The sequence below is a fragment of the Schistocerca americana genome, chromosome 1 (genome assembly GCF_021461395.2).
Source record: "Schistocerca americana isolate TAMUIC-IGC-003095 chromosome 1, iqSchAmer2.1, whole genome shotgun sequence".
Taxonomy (NCBI): domain Eukaryota; kingdom Metazoa; phylum Arthropoda; class Insecta; order Orthoptera; family Acrididae; genus Schistocerca; species Schistocerca americana.
The window spans coordinates 622851411-622867391 of record NC_060119.1 but is presented as its reverse complement, the minus strand read 5'-3'; the positions used below and the strand labels follow the sequence as shown (position 1 = coordinate 622867391).

Sequence of the window (15981 nt, the reverse complement as noted above, 5' to 3'; positions counted from 1 at the left end):
ACTTGCAAATAGGCACAGGAGCTGGGGTAACCTTGTCAAACTCACAAACTTATAAGGACTTGAGGTCCCCTCTGCTTCTTCCTGCATCACGAAAATTAGTAAATTATAGTAAACAGAGTATTCCACCAATTCTCTGACCCAATGACCTACAAGTCAGTAGTCCAGTCGCTTTCATTTCTTATTGTAGATAATGCACACAGGGAGAATCATTTTGGATTAGATGCTATGCAGTTGTTTGGTTTTACCATTTTAGGTGAAGTGAATTTAGTGTCTGAACAAGTGCCATATACATAATTAGATGCATTATGTAATGAGTTTTCCTCTTTGTTCTCTCCTGGTTGAAGTGTGCCAACAATTTTGAAGTGCACATTGCCATGAAACCTTCTGCTCTGCCGGATTTTTTCTGGGCCTGTCTGATTCCAGTGGCAATTAGGGAACAAATCAAAGATCAATTAGATTGCCTCACAAACTCTCGCATTATTCAACCTATTGCATCAAGTCTACCCCCTTAGTTATAGTAAAGAAACTGTTGGACTGGTTATGCCTCTGCAGGATTTTAAAGTTTATGTGAATGCACATCTATAGTGGATACAGACCTGATACCTTACCCAGACAAAGTGTTTGCAAATTTATCAGATGGTCAACATTTCTCAAAAACTAACTTGTCAGATGGCTATTTACAACTTCCTTTAGATACAGAGTCACAACATATGTTAACTGTCAATACCCCTTTTGAACTGTACGAATACTTGTGGTTGCCTTTTGGAGTCACCAGCGCTTCATTATTTTTTGTTTTTAGGAACAACTTACACTTAAGCTGAGGCAAGTTGTGCAAACTACTTGAATGACATTGTAGTTTTTGATGCCTCCACTGAGGAACATTTACAAAATCTCCATACACTTTTTTTCCTGTCCTCCAAGCGTAATTTTGAAAAATGTCAATTTTTTTCAACCTTTTACCATTTATCTTGGGTTTGAAGTTTCTCATGAGGGTCTCAAACCCCTGCATCACCATGTTTCTGCTATTGTGTCACTTCCATGGCCTATGTCAGTCAAAGAACTTCAGGTTTTTCTAGGCAAGTCGCCTACTAGCATAAATTTTTGCCCGAAGCAGCGACAGTTTTATAGTTGTTACATGTAAAGGGACTCAGTTTCACTATTCAGCAGCTTGTGAAACTGCATTTTCCACCCTTAAGACCCTGTTGCAGTCTGTGCCCTACTTAGTGGTGTACCAATGAGACCTCCACTTGTGCCTTGCGATGGACACTTTGCAGTATGGGTTGGGGGCAGTACTGCCTCATAGGTATCCTGATGGCTCCAAGTAGCCTCTTGCTCGTGCCTCAAAAATGCCAACTCCCACTCAAACTAGGTACTCTCAGACAGAAATGGAAGCTTTGGCCATTGTATATGTTGTGCAGAAATTCCATGTTTTCCTCTGTGGTACCAATTCCATCCTGTCACCGATCACAAATCATTGGTTTCCTTATCAGTCCTTCTGCATCATTACCAGATAAAGCAGCACATTGCCTTCAACATTGGGCTCTTTTCCTTTCACGTAACAACTATGAGATTCATTTCTACCCTAAAAATCACCACACAAATCCCGATGCTTTGTCCAGATGCAGGATTTGATCAAATTGCTTTATTCCCACACTGATGTCAGCACACAGCAGACAGTTGCCGGTTTTCCTGTAACTAGCTGACGAATCATGAAGACCATCAGATGATGATGTTATGCACCTCGTAACCTCCTGCTCACAGTGTGCAATGCACAAAGCAGTTCCCTAGGCATAATTGTCTGCTTGGCCAATGTCATAACATGCATGGGACCATATACATGTGAATTTCTCTGGCCCTTTTCTCAAGGCTTATTGGCTGTTGGTTGTTGATGCATATTCTCATTTCCTATATGTCGTTCATTGTGTTTCCACATCCACAACTACCTCAATCACAACCATGTCCAAAATTTTTCACTGGAAGGCTTGCCCACAATGTTAGTGACCAATAATGGTCCACAATTTTCATCACAAGAGTTTGCAGCATTTTCCGATTTCCCTTATATGTGTCAGATCCTTGCCCTGCCATTCCATCCACAATCTAACTTGAAGGTTAACATTTGAACATTTACACCTACTGTTAATGTTCAAAACAGATGAAAAAGTATGTTTCCAACTCTTCATCCAACATTACTTTAGATAGGTTTCCCTCCTCGTAAGGTTTAATGCCGTTTGGTAAGAAGAGCCCAACAGAGCTAGTCCATGGGCTCCAGCCAAGGACACTGCTACACCTTCTGCATTCTCCACCTGGACATAAACTCATGCAGCTGCCATGCCTCTTCCAGCTGGGTGTGGCTGTCTGGGCACATGGTTTAAACATAGCCCTAAATGGATTCGGTTGTCATTGCCTGATGCCAGGGATGGCATCTCTGTGACATCCACACGGAGGATGGCCTGTGCCTGAGGCACCATGATGAGCTGCACCTTCATGGACAGCCGGGTGCCCACTAATGTCACATCATCACCTCTGAGCTCGTCCACATTGGTTGTCACATCATCACATCACCTACTGCTGCCATTTCTCCACTCCCACGCGGGCAAGGGCATTGGTCCTCCATGGTAAAACCAGCAGTTCCTCTATTGCTTCTGACACCATCATCAGGGATTCCACTGCTCTTTCCTGAGCAACCAAAGATACCACTATCATCAGCACTACAAGCACCATTACCAGAGCCTCAGGTCAACAATGAAACAGCGCAGGCATCACCTGTGTTGTCATATGGTTGGACATGGGAAGGTGGATGCAGAATAATTTCTCAGAGGAGTCTGTGAATGTATGACACAACAATGAATTGGAGGCAACACTGGAAAGCTTTACAATGAAATTGAAGACTACAAACAAACGAAAGGTATAAACAGCACTGAAGAGATGAGTGAAATAGGTACTAGTGTCACTGATGTTGAGAAACACCTGAAATCATTAAAACTGAACAAAGCTCCAGGCCCCAACAGAACACCAATCAGTTTCCATACTGAATATGCAGCTGAGTTATTCCCTCTTTTAGCTACAATGTACCATAGCTCCCTTGAACAAAAACCAAGCCCAGTACGTGGAAGAAAGTACAGTTCACATCTGTCTAGAGAAGGATAGCAGAACTGATCCACATAACTACTGTTCAGTATCCTTGACACTGATTCATTGTAGAATCTTATAACACATTCTGAGCTTAAATGTAATGAAATATCTTGAACAGAGTGACCTACCCAATGCCTAACAGCATAGATTCTGAAAGCATAATTCATTTGAAACCCAACTCACACTTTGCTCACATGACGTACTGAAAGCCATGGGTCAAGGTAGATGCAGTATTCCTCAATTACAGAAAAACATTTGACTCAGTACTACATCTACACTTATGAAAAGTATTATCAAATGTGGTACAGAGAAAGATTTGCAACTGGATTGAGGATTTCTTGGTAGGGAGGACACTGCATGTTATTTTGGACGAAGAGTCATCGACAGATGTAGAATTAACTTTGGGTTTCCCCCGGGAAGTATGTTGAGACCACTGCTGTCCATGCTGTGTATTAATGACCTAGTGGACAATATTAATAGTAACCTCAGACTTTTTGCAGAAGTGGAAGTTGTATGTAATAAACCACTGTCTGAAAGAAGCTGCAGAAATCTTCAGTAGGATCTTGATCAGATTTAGGTGATGCAAAGATTTCTTTAAATGTTGAGAATTGGAAAATTTGGCACTTCACAAAATGAAAAAAAAGTATCCTATGACTATAATACCAAGGAATCACAATTGCAATCAGTCAACTTATACAAATGTCTGCATGCAACAGTTTGTATGGATACGAAATGTAATGATCATACAGTCTCAGTCATAAGTGAAGCAAATGGCAGATTGCAGTTTACTGAAAGAGAAATGCAATCAGTCTTCAGAGGGGATGGCATATAAAACACTCATGTGATCCATCTTAGAATACTGCTGATGTGTGTGGGATGCATACCAGATAGGGCTAACAGGTGAATTTGAATGGATGCCAAGAAAGACTTGCCCACATATCTGAATGAGCATTGTCCTTGGTGGATGGGATATGTGGAATGATGGATGGATGGATGGATGGGTGGATGTTCTCTCTTACTCTTAAATAAATCAGCTCTGATTCTACACCAGATATTGGTATTTATAGGAATACATGTTCATGCACAGAGTTACCTGTTTTATGACTCCCAGAACTCATGAGTTGACATCTTTTCAAAATAATAATTTATGCAATATAAAACACATTTTCAACAATGATAAGAAATATTCAGTCAATGTTCTATACTAACAGAAATCTACACTGTGTACCCGTCCACCAATGCGGTCCTCTGCTTCCAGAACCACAAAATCATTCATTCCTCGCTCTAGGAGACGACAAGCTGCAGCAATTCCTGCGGCTCCCGCACCAATGATTACTGCCTTTGTGGATATCATCTTGACAGAATGTTTGACCAGCAGTTGACAGGAAGTAAAGAATAAAGAGAAACCACTTCTCCTGTAAAAGTACAAGAACTATCAGTAGAATAAAATTTTATGTACTACTAAGATTTTTCTTGATAAATATCTGTAACAAGTTAATAATATAGTGTTACTGTGGATTCAGTTCTTCCATCACATTCAAGTTGTTCTAATTCTCCCATTTATGGATTAGAGAGTACTGCCTGTGCCTCATAAGACAAAAAGAAAAAGTAGTGTTGGGAATAAATTGTTAATGTAATAGGAGTAATAACTGAATTCTGGCAGGCTACATTGTGACAAATACAGTGCGCGGCAGCGTTCATAGTGGGATATTCAAAACACACCATCAGGCAGTAGCTGTAATTTATTTATTACCTCTTATGTCAATTAATAGTTAAAGGTATGCCATCTGCTAATGTGTAGGTCATTGTCCACTACGTGAGTTACTTTTTGAATACGACTCCTGTCAAATGATGCCCCCTCTGCACAACACGTTCATCTAGGTGGAATTAGAAGATTTCCATAACTCGGCGTAATGTATTCCCTGGGACACTGCCAACAGCAATTCTGATGTGATCCTCCAACTCAGGAATGGTGGCATAATGTGTTAGGAACACTTCTTGCTTCAGGTAGCCCCAAAGGAAAAAGTCTGCACATGACAGGTGAGGTGAGCGAGGCAGCCAGGAAATGTTACCAAAACAGGAAATTACTCTACTGGGAAATATCTGTCGCAAGAAATCCATACAAATTCTGGCTGTATGCGAGGTCACTCCATCTTGTTGAAACCATAATTGTTCCACATCCACATCGACCATACCTAATTGGGGAAGAACGAGGTCTTGCAGCATCTTTAGGTAGCATTCACTGGTGACAGTTACAGCCACACTGTTGTCATCCTCAAAGAAGTAAGGGCCAATAACCCCAAAGGAGGCAACTCCACACCACACAGTGACACAAGAATTATGCAAGGGCTTGATGTGCAGTTCATGTGGGTTTATATCACTCCAATAGCGCATATTCTGTTTATTCACTGACCCACATAACTCGGAATGAGCTTCATCTGACATCAGGATGGTGTGCAACATTTGTGGATTTTGGTGAAGGAGATCACACATGGTTAAGCAGAATGTTTCGCATGAAACCCAATCGCAAGGGCTAATTTCCTGAACAATCTGCAGCTTATATGGAGATCTTTGTGCAATATTCTCCTGGATGAGCAATCGGACATATGCACAGTTTGCACATGACGACGAGCAGATCTCTTTGGGTTACGCAATAGTGCAGCACGAACATTTTCCACAGCTTCTGGTGTCCACACAGTTCTTTCACTTCTTCCCAGTTTGCCATTGCAAATAGAATCTGTTGTTCGAAATTCATGTACCCACCTCACAATGGTCCATCCATCTGGAACTTTCCCATGACGTCCCAAGTTGAAATGTTACCGAAATAGATGCTGGGTAGCAATAACAGAGTCAATATTCTTGAAATAACTTTCAACAGCAAAGGCACGATGCTGTGCACTCCACTGCTCCATATCACTGTCACACTCGAAATACCAGCTCATTAGTACACGAATGCGGCATGAATTGGCGCGCATTCCTGCAGTAAGTCATTGTACTACGCAAGTCAAATTACACTATGAATACTGCCACACTCTGTAATTCTACCAATGATATGAAAGCAGAAGCAATTCACTTAAATTAATACATCTGATTTCAGTGTATTTGAGAAAACAAAGAATGATTAGAATAGTTGCAATTAAAAATCGGAGTAGACTAGCAAAAAACCTTCCATGCTCATATTTTTGATTAAATTCCTCACAGCCATTGATGTTTTAGGTTTAAGAGTCCACCAACAAAGCTCTGGTCCAGTGGAACAAGGATGGCAGTAATAAACAGCTGTGGCCTTACTAAAGGAACCTTCAGTGCATATTCAAAGTCTAAATGAGGAAGATTTGATGGAAATTAAAGGCAGTCTCAGCCAATTATAAATACATTTTCTTAAATCATGTATCACCTGCCCTTCGGGCATTGCAACTTACGCCAGTGATAGGATGGTATAAAATGATTTAATTTCTCTGTACTGCTCAGAAAATACTGTACCTCAAAGAATATGCAAAAAGTGACCAAATGAAACACACAAATAGCCTAGTATATAGTCAACCAGTTGTTACATCTGAAAGCCTCCCTAATAAAGAGTGGCTATGAAATGAATGATGAAACATTTGGGGAACCACCATTTACAGTACTGAGGAATCATGATGTAGGGGCAAGGGTGCTGATGGGATGACGGGGCAGAGGGGGGAGGGAGGGGGAGGGGGAGGACAGAGAGAAGAAGATGGAGGGAGAGAGAAGGGGAAGGAGGAGAGTGATACAGAGAAGGGGAGGAAAAAAGACAGAGAGAGGGAGGAATGGACAGAGAGAGGGAAGGGAAGAGGAGATTGGCATACAAAGGGAGGAGGAGCAGAAGATGGACAAAGAGAGAAGGAGGAGGAGAACATGGACAAAGAGAGAAGGAGGAGGAGATGGACAGAGAGAGGGGAGGAGGGGATGGGCAAAAAGAAGTGGAGGAAGAGGTGGACAAAGAGAGGAAGGAGGAGACAATAGGGCAACAGAAAACTGGAATAAATAAATACCCAAGCAACATTGGGTTTCTTAGCTAGTCTAGTATCGAGTTAAGTACAGTGAATGAGGACTTTTCAAGCCACTTTTGCTGTAGCCCTTTGTTGGGAATATTACTGGATTTATACATTCACAGGTGCATCTTCAGCTGATGTACTGTTAATTAATATGCAACATTTTTTTTTTTTTTTTTTTTTTTTTAGTACAAAACCACCAATTACCAGTCCGTAGCAATGGCATAACAGACATCTTCCATTTTCACATTTGCTCAGTGCTGAACGGTTCTTAGATGCATTAGTACTTTTCGTAGGTTGTTGTTATTTACTTCTGTAGAACCCGCAGATGTTACATACTGTGAACATTGTTAAAGTATTTTTACATGCTTTAGACATAAATTTCAATGGCTGGAATTATTTTTTACATCACATCTTATCATCCCATGTTCTCATTTTGACACCCACCTACTGGGACTATTGACAATGGCCTAAAAAGGATCAACATTTTTGATCTGCAACTAAACTATGGGGATATCACAGCTCCTAGACTAATCATGTGAGTAAGGATTTCTTTAAAAAAATTAATAATTTTTTGGTTAATGAACATTCAACATATATTTTTACAAAATTTTATAATTTTTTTTCCCCTTTCTATAAAATCCTGTTCTAAACAAACACCGAGCGGGGTGGCGCAGTGGTTAGACACTGGACTCGCATTCGGGAGGACGACGGTTCAATCCCACGTCCGGCCATCCTGATTTAGGTTTTCCGTGATTTCCCTAAATCACTCCAGGCAAATGCCGGGATGGTTCCTCTGAAAGGGCACGGCCGACTTCCTTCCCCATCCTTCCCTAATCCGATGAGACCGATGACCACGCTGTCTGGTCTCCTTCCCCAAACCAACCAACCAACTAAACAAACAACTTTTAATTAATAGCGCATTGCCTGAGAATGCACTTGTAACAAGGCAAAATCAGTCGTGTTCCCAATAAAGGATTACATTACATCTAAAGCGGCTTGAAGAGTCTTCATTCAGTGCAAAACCCATACATACACAGGAACTTTTTTAGTAAAAGATGGTCAGAAGATTCTTAAATATTAACCATGTACTTTCTTTAGCTATTGCTGTCTTGCATACAAAGCAGTATGTAACAAATTTAAGTGTTTAGAAGACTTTTCTTGAAGTATTAATCTGTAGTGTAGTCTTACATGAAAGTTAATTGTGGTTGACAAACATTACAGACAAAAAGAGAACCTTTTGAAATATGAATGTACTGAAGAATGCTGAATGATAAATTAATAGCTCAAATAACTAAACCACTTATTTATTCAGTAATTCATGGTGTTCTGTAGGGTACACCGAAAAGAAGAACCTTCAGGAATGTGAAATCAGTAAAGCTAAACAATAATGAAAAACAAGCAAATAATATACATTTAATATGTATATTGTATTAACAATAGCCTATGACTATATTCAGAATGAGATTTTCACTCTGCAGTGGAGTGTGCGCTGATATGAAACTTCCTGGCAGATTAAAACTGTGTGCCAGACCAAGACTCGAACTCGGGACCTTTGCCCTTCGTGGGCAAGTGCTCTACCATCTGTGCTACCCAAGCACGACTCACGCCCCGTCCTCACAACCCTACTTCTGCCAGTACCTTGTCTCCTACCTTCCAAACTTTACAGAACCTCTCCTGGGAACCTATCAGAACTAGCATTCCTGAAAGAAAGGATATTGCGGACGAGGTACTGGCAGAAGTAAGGCTGTGAGGACGGGGCGTGAGTCATGCTTGGGTAGCTCAGATGGTAGAGCACTTGCCATGAAAGGCAAAGGTCTTGAGTTCGAGTCTCGGTCTGGCACACAGTTTTAACCTGCCAGAAAGTTTCATATCAGTGCACACTCCACTGCAGAGTGAAAATTTCATTCTGGAAACAACCCCCAGGCTGTGGCTAAGCCGTATCTCCGCAATATCCTTTCTTTCAGGAGTGCCAGTTCTGCAAGGTTCGCAGGAGAGGTTCTGTAAAGTTTGGAAGGTAGGAAATGAGGTACTGGCAGAAGTAAGGCTGTGAGGATGGGGCATGAGTCATGCTTGGGTAGCTCAGATGGTAGAGCACTTGCTCACGAAAGGCAAAGGTCCCGAGTTCGAGTCTTGGTCTGGCACACAGTTTTAATCTGTCAGGAAGTGTCATATGACTATATTGCTTGATGCAATTCATGCATATGCCAGCTAAATTTATTTAAGTGCATTAGAAAGAACTTGCTACTTGAAAAAGCTGCTGTCTCTTCACTCACATAAAATAGCTACTGTTTATCTTCCATTTGGTAGATTAATATTTACTGGGTTACATTCATAGTTTTCAAAGAAAGTAGTTACCTATATCATTAAATATTGAGTCCTGTTACAATATATTGCAACTTGTCTTGCATCTTTACAATGAACTACGATGTGTTTCATCTTGCTAACAGGATTTTTCAATTCTTGAAGCTAAACATCTGATAATTTGTAAAGTTGTTTATGAGGTACTGCTATGTTTCTAATTTTTTGCAATGCCTTTGCACCAGAGCACTTAACTCTTTGTGTATATGGGGATGAATGGTCACTGCAGCTGCAGTGAAAGTAAGCTCACAAACAAAACAAGAAATGTAGTTAGAACACCATTAAGTCTATCCAGGATATAGTAATGAGTGAAATTATGCACAGATCAGAGGGCAACAGCTACAGAGACAAGATAAATGACTGTGTGTAAGAACAGTGTGATACTTTAGGAGCAGTATTTTTACATCTTAATAAATTAGTTATCAGTAAGTGTCTAGCAAAAGGTGGAATGCATCTGAATAAGTTAGTCTTTAAAACTTGCAATAAATTATTTCCAGATGTGTGTACTTTTATCAAATAAATTATAAATAAATACATAAAATTAAAATAAGGAAACTAATTTTTAATGAAGCAGGTGACAATTTGAATAAGAACAGAAAAATGATAGATTTCTGTCCACCAGTAAAATAAGTCATGTGTTCAAAGACTTTCATAAGAAACAGGACTCAGAAGGCAAAGCAAAGGTAAGAGCTCAATCAAGCAACCCATAATTCAATGATTCTTCAGAACTGTGAATGAGCATGGTTAAGAGAGGATGCAATACCAACTATGAATTGGCAGCTTACACTTGGAGAACAAAAATCCACATTGGTGGAAACTGCATCTTTGTTGAAAAATGAATACCTTACAAACATCTAGTTCCACTTAATACACTAAATAATATAAAGTATTTTGAAATATCAGACACTGAATTATCATAATGCAAAACAATTGTGGTATGCCTATAGAGATCTCCTGATGGAGACATAGAAAACTTCGTATTAATGCATGGTCTCAGGGTGATATGAATTAAAAAATCTTCTCAGTCTACCATGTGTGTCAGATGATTAAAATCTCATGAACTCTCAACTGAGCTCTCCTCGGCCACTTCATTGCTGTTATATAGCTGCACTGCTGGCTGTGATTTCTGATGTCACTGGTGCTCTCTTCATCTGCAAACCACCATCCTTGTTGGTGGCATTTTCAGATATTTATATTCCTACTACTTTTTTATGATGCTATCCCAAAATCCCTTCATCCTCATAATGAGATGTGTTTCATCAAATAGAACTTTTTGTTGATTTTCCAAAACCATATTCTGCCACAGCCGATTTTTCAGGATAGCAGCTCTTGTGTTCTGTCCAGCATTGCTCCACAGTGTGGGCTGTTTGGTCAATGTAATAGCAGCCACTTTGGTGTGGTATTTTGCGCACTGCAAACATTCTAAGTCCCAAATCATTCTTCACAGACCTCATGAGCTGTCATATTTTTTTTCTGGGGCCCTGAACATTGATGAGATGTGTCTCTTCAGGAGCTGACTAATCTTTCTTGACACTGTACCACAGAAAGGCAAATAAGCAAGTTCCTTGTTCTCTTCTTTGGTGGTGTTCTGCCTTTGTGTCCCACCAGAAATATCCGGCATTACCTAGTGCTGATTGTTGCCATTTTCCTGGAAGACTTTTCAGAGGTGGTTAGTTCTAGTGTCAGATTTTCAATGTGTGAGATGACTTCAGCACAGTGGATGAGGGTGTTGAGAATGCTGCATTTTTGTGCCAGATGGTGGTGGCTAAGGGCACACAGATACTGATCTGCATGTGTAGATTTCCTGTACACACTGTAGCTGAGGCATCCATTGCCATCTGGCAAATGAGGACATCAAGGGCAATGCACCATTCATCTCAACTTCAATTATGCTGGTCATGAATACTGTTCAGGTGTTCTAAGAATTCTCCCAGTTTTTCATGTCCATGAAGCCAGATGATAAAAGTGTCATCAACACAAAGAAAAGCAACCTGGTTTATCTGTAGCCATGTCCATAGCAATGTCTTCAAATTTCTCCATAAAAAGGTTGGCTATAGATGGAGCTAACAGACATGCCATCACCACTCTGTCCAACTAGTTGAAATACTGACCACCATCTAGAAAACACAATGGTGTTAAAGTGTGCTTAAACAATCCCACAACTGTACTATACAATAACTGGGAGATGAGTACTAAGCAGTTTTTGATACGAACATATGCAAATGAAATAGGGAGATCACACCAAAACTGACCAAACACTTAACAAGCTATCAGTCTGCATGAATGGTCACCAACAGACACTGACCAAGAAACAACTGGACCACCCTGTTGCTTTGCATGCTGATGTTCTTCATTTCAAAGAGTACTTCACAGCCTGTGCCATCTGGATCCTTCCCAACAACACCAGCTTTTCTGAATTGTGCAGGTAGGAACTCCCCCTGCAATATATCCTACATTCTGTGTAACCCTCCTGGCCTCAACCTTTGTTAGTCATTGTCCCTACCCATCTAGGCCCTTCCCTGTTCCCTCCAGCACTACACAGCCCTCTATTCCACCAATACACCCAGTCCTTTTACTTTTTCCTTTTCTGCTACCCCCTTCTCTTCCCTGCCCACCATCTACAGGAAACCTGGGAAAAAGTATTTTCAAAAGCAACAACTGATGACTCATACTCCAAAAAAAAGCTTAAAAAATCAATGTCACACCAAGGAATAACAGCCACTGGATATCATCTGCTACCAGAGTATCCAGTCAAACTCTAAAATAATCTCAGTCAAATTGAAAAAGACAACAAAGATCAACACTTCGCAGCTTATGTTAAGAGGTACAATAACATTTATAGGAAGGAGATTAAAAAAAGCTAAATCAATGCACAACAACAAAATAATTTTAGGGTCAGGAAACAAACAAAAAGCAATACGGAACGTAGTAAAAAAAGAAATAAACATCATTTCAAAAAATGATCATGTTGCGTTACTCAGAAATCTTATCCTTGCAAGTTACGTAAATGACTACTCCATAAATAGTCTGGTCAATCTAAATACAAATTGCCTTAGAATAGTGGAACCTCTGTTCCAAAAGAATAAAGTGTCAGTTCAATATTGCTATGCCCCATAAATAAACCAGAAGTTCTAATAATAATAAAAACAGTGAGGAATGAAACGTTTTCAGGGACTGAAGAAGTATCTAGTTCAATCATAATAAGATATGCTAGTGTCATATCAGAACCATTCACACACATCATAAATCTATAATTATCAGTAGGAGTGTTTCCTCAAAGACTAAAAATTTCAAACATAAAACCATTGTATAAAAAGGACAGTATATATGAAGAGGGAAATTATAGACCAATAGCTTCATTATCTGTACTTTCAAAAGTAATAGACACTCATGAAACAGAGACTCAGAAATTTCCTAAAAAAAAAAAAAAATCGATCTCTTGTCAGCAAACCAGCATAGTTTTCACAAAGGATTGATTACAGAATCATCTATTTCCCAATTCACTGGAAATATCAAAATGGGACTAGACAAACAAAACAGTACAATAAGAAGAAATTTGGACTTATCGAAGGCATTTCATGCTGTCCAACATGATATCTTGCAAGACAAATTAGAAACTATAGGAGTTGGTATAAAAAAAAAAATGGTTCCAGTCATATCTCCATAATAGAAGACGTGTAGTAGAAAGTACCTCGGCTAACATCAAAAACCAACTTGTTGCTTACAAATCAGATTTTTAGACTGTACCAATTAGGGTTCCACATGGAAGTGTTCTAGGACCTATCTTATTTCTAATTTATGTAAATGATTTAAAAATTCCATTCAGTGGTACTCATATAATCCTGTTTGCTGATGATACAAATGTTGATGTAACTTATGTAAACAAAGTCTTGCCAACATCAGCAACTAGACTTTTGGCATATTTACAAAATTGGTTTGAAATGAACACGTTAACTTTAAATATTTCAAAAAGTAATTCCATTCATTATAGGAAAACAAAGTCACACAATGACCAGGGCCTCAGAATACAAAATAAACAAGTTGAGAGAATAGCTGTCACAAAACTTTTAGGTTTCCACATAGATGAAAATTTATATTGGAAAGCCCACATCCACTATCTCACTAGCATGTTAAGTTCTGCTTGCTTTACACTGTGTGTAAGTAGTAAAGTGTATAGCAAACATTGTAGGAGAACTGTCTACTTTATTTACATTCATACAACCATTACCTATGGCCTCACTTTCTGGGGTCATAACATGACACATCTAAAACCCATCTTCACACTAAAAAAAAAAAAAAGTAGCTAGAATAATTACAAACAGTCCAAGGCTAAAACCCTCCAGGTAGCTATTTCAACAGCTAAATATTCTGCCATTACCATCCCTCTACCTACAAAAAAGTGTAACTAATACCATGTAAAAAGAGTGCATAAGACTATTGTACAGAAACAAATATTAAAGGTACAAAATTGTATAACAAAGTTCCAGTGCATATAAAATAAATATAAAAATTATCTACATTTAAGGCAGCAATATTCAAGTCTTAAATGACCTACTGCTACTACAGTGTAAACGAATCCTTCAACAACCTAGTAGCAAGTAATTATATTAATGTACTATTTTGATGCTATATGACATAGTGAATGTAGACTTTTCAGTCAAATGTTTGCTACAATCCAAGTCAGTAGAAGTGGTACAACTAAAATATGTTTTTAATTAAATCTTAATTAAGTAATCTCTGAAAAACATCCTTTATGTAATTAATTGAAGTTGTATTTACAGTTTTTAATGTAAGATTCTGTAGGGTAATGTGCACTTTTGTAGTTGTAGGGTAGTGTACAACCTTTTGTGTGTGTGTGTGTGTGTGTGTGTGTGTGTGTGTGTGTGTGTTTTAATTTATCTCTATATACTATGTTTTTTTCTCACGAAATCCACGCAATGTAAATTGTCTCTGTATGAATAAACTGCAACTACTACACATGGTATTGCCATGTGGTGGATTTGGCGATAACACGTTGCCCTCTGCAACGCATGATAGGTGACAGCAGTTTTCAGACTGCTGCAATTGAATATTACAGCCTCAACGACGGAAGAAAATGAGATGCTTAAACACCAACTGAGGCTAAAAATCAGATGTGCAAAGCTATAATAGTTTTGTTAATACAAAAAATAATAAAATAATGTTTTGGCTGTCTGAAACATCCGTAGTTAAGAAAGAGACTTAGCACGCGTAGAGATAAAGGTGACTGGAAAAGGTTATCGCGTAGCAGGTCAACATTCTTTTACGTATAAACCACAAAAAGTTAAGTAAGCAATCATTATTTATAAACGAAGTGCTACAGGAAAATTTCAAAGATTCTTAAACGCGGCTATATGCCACTGTCGTTTGTTTTACCCCCTCCCTGGTTTTGTAGATTTGTTTGTATTAAAGAGTAGGTCCAGGCCCACAGTACAGTACGTCTTGAAAGACATTGGTAACCACATACCTGTTGTAGAAGCTGTTATCTGACTTAATTCTTATTAAGACCTCTTATGTACCTGTTTTCAGATAAGAGTACCGAAGAGGAAGTCATGTGAACGTTTGTGTAATAATTTTCATCGTATGCATGATCCGGTTCCGCTGAACTTAAAGTTATAACTATATGTATCCCTTCCGCTTGCTTTATTAACAGTTTAACGCGTTGTGTGAGCGAAAGAACATGTATTGCCGTAGAAAAAAATAGTGTCATTCGTAAAGCCTTGAGATTCAATCGCCTGTAACTCGTTTTATAAGCCATATACAATATGTTAACGAGCTGTTCATTAGCGCTAGTATTTTCTGTACGATGAATAAAAAAGGATGAAAATCAATCAGTATTGATGACTGGTAATCTAACCCTACTGGCCTGTGTTGATTTTGTGCAATGTATTCCGTGTATTTGTATTTTTAAGTACGCGATCCCTAAGGAGAAAAATATACTATACCGTACCCTTAGTATTAAGCATAAACATTACTGCAAAGTCAATTATTTTGGTATCTCGCTTATGCAGGACACTGTTTCATAGTTAAGTTTTAAGTGATGTTGGCACAGAGCGACGCACAGCTTATGTCGTTAACATATTTCGGGCATTACTGAAATTGTTGTGCTCGAAAGAGCCCACTGTAAGTCAGTGAAATATGTCAAATGATGTTAATGAGTATAGTTCTGGTACATTTTAAACTTGTGCCATGAGGAAGTTATGCAAATGCGGCATTATTGTTTTGGTCATGTGGACACTTTGAGTTTGTGGCATTACATGTATTTTTCAACTTTAGTTTCTTCATGCACAAAAGATTGATAGTGCATGACCAGTGCACATAGGAGTGGGTTTCTCCAGTTGGGAAACTGATGCTTCCTGGATATGTCATGAGTCCTTTCCATTGCCTCTTGGGTGATTCCATGTCAAATCAACCAATTGTACTACATGATTTAAACCATGGCCTCTCAGATTTGGAT

At 39.0% G+C, this 15981-nt stretch overlaps 2 protein-coding genes across 7 annotated transcripts in view; one reads left to right on the top strand and one right to left on the bottom strand.

Annotated features, from left to right (window-relative positions):
* LOC124607392 (spermine oxidase) overlaps positions 1 to 15205 on the bottom strand; it is a 188560-nt gene extending 173355 nt beyond the window's left edge. The window contains exons 1-2 of one of the 3 annotated variants that reach the window (XM_047139731.1): positions 14992 to 15205; positions 4342 to 4547 (exon numbers count right to left, since the gene is read on the bottom strand). In XM_047139731.1, the coding sequence (XP_046995687.1) occupies positions 4342 to 4486 (145 nt within the window). In that variant the 5' untranslated portion in view covers positions 4487 to 4547; positions 14992 to 15205. Of the gene's footprint in view, positions 1 to 4341; positions 4548 to 9503; positions 9899 to 14991 lie in introns of those variants that run through there. The other 2 variants (XM_047139715.1, XM_047139722.1) reach the window with 2 other exon arrangements.
* LOC124607413 overlaps positions 14788 to 15981 on the top strand; it is a 35798-nt gene continuing 34604 nt past the window's right edge. The window contains exon 1 of one of the 4 annotated variants that reach the window (XM_047139771.1): positions 14788 to 14812. The gene's annotated coding sequence lies outside the window, so the exon portion shown is untranslated. Of the gene's footprint in view, positions 14813 to 14869; positions 15091 to 15172; positions 15372 to 15981 lie in introns of those variants that run through there. The other 3 variants (XM_047139748.1, XM_047139756.1, XM_047139763.1) reach the window with 3 other exon arrangements.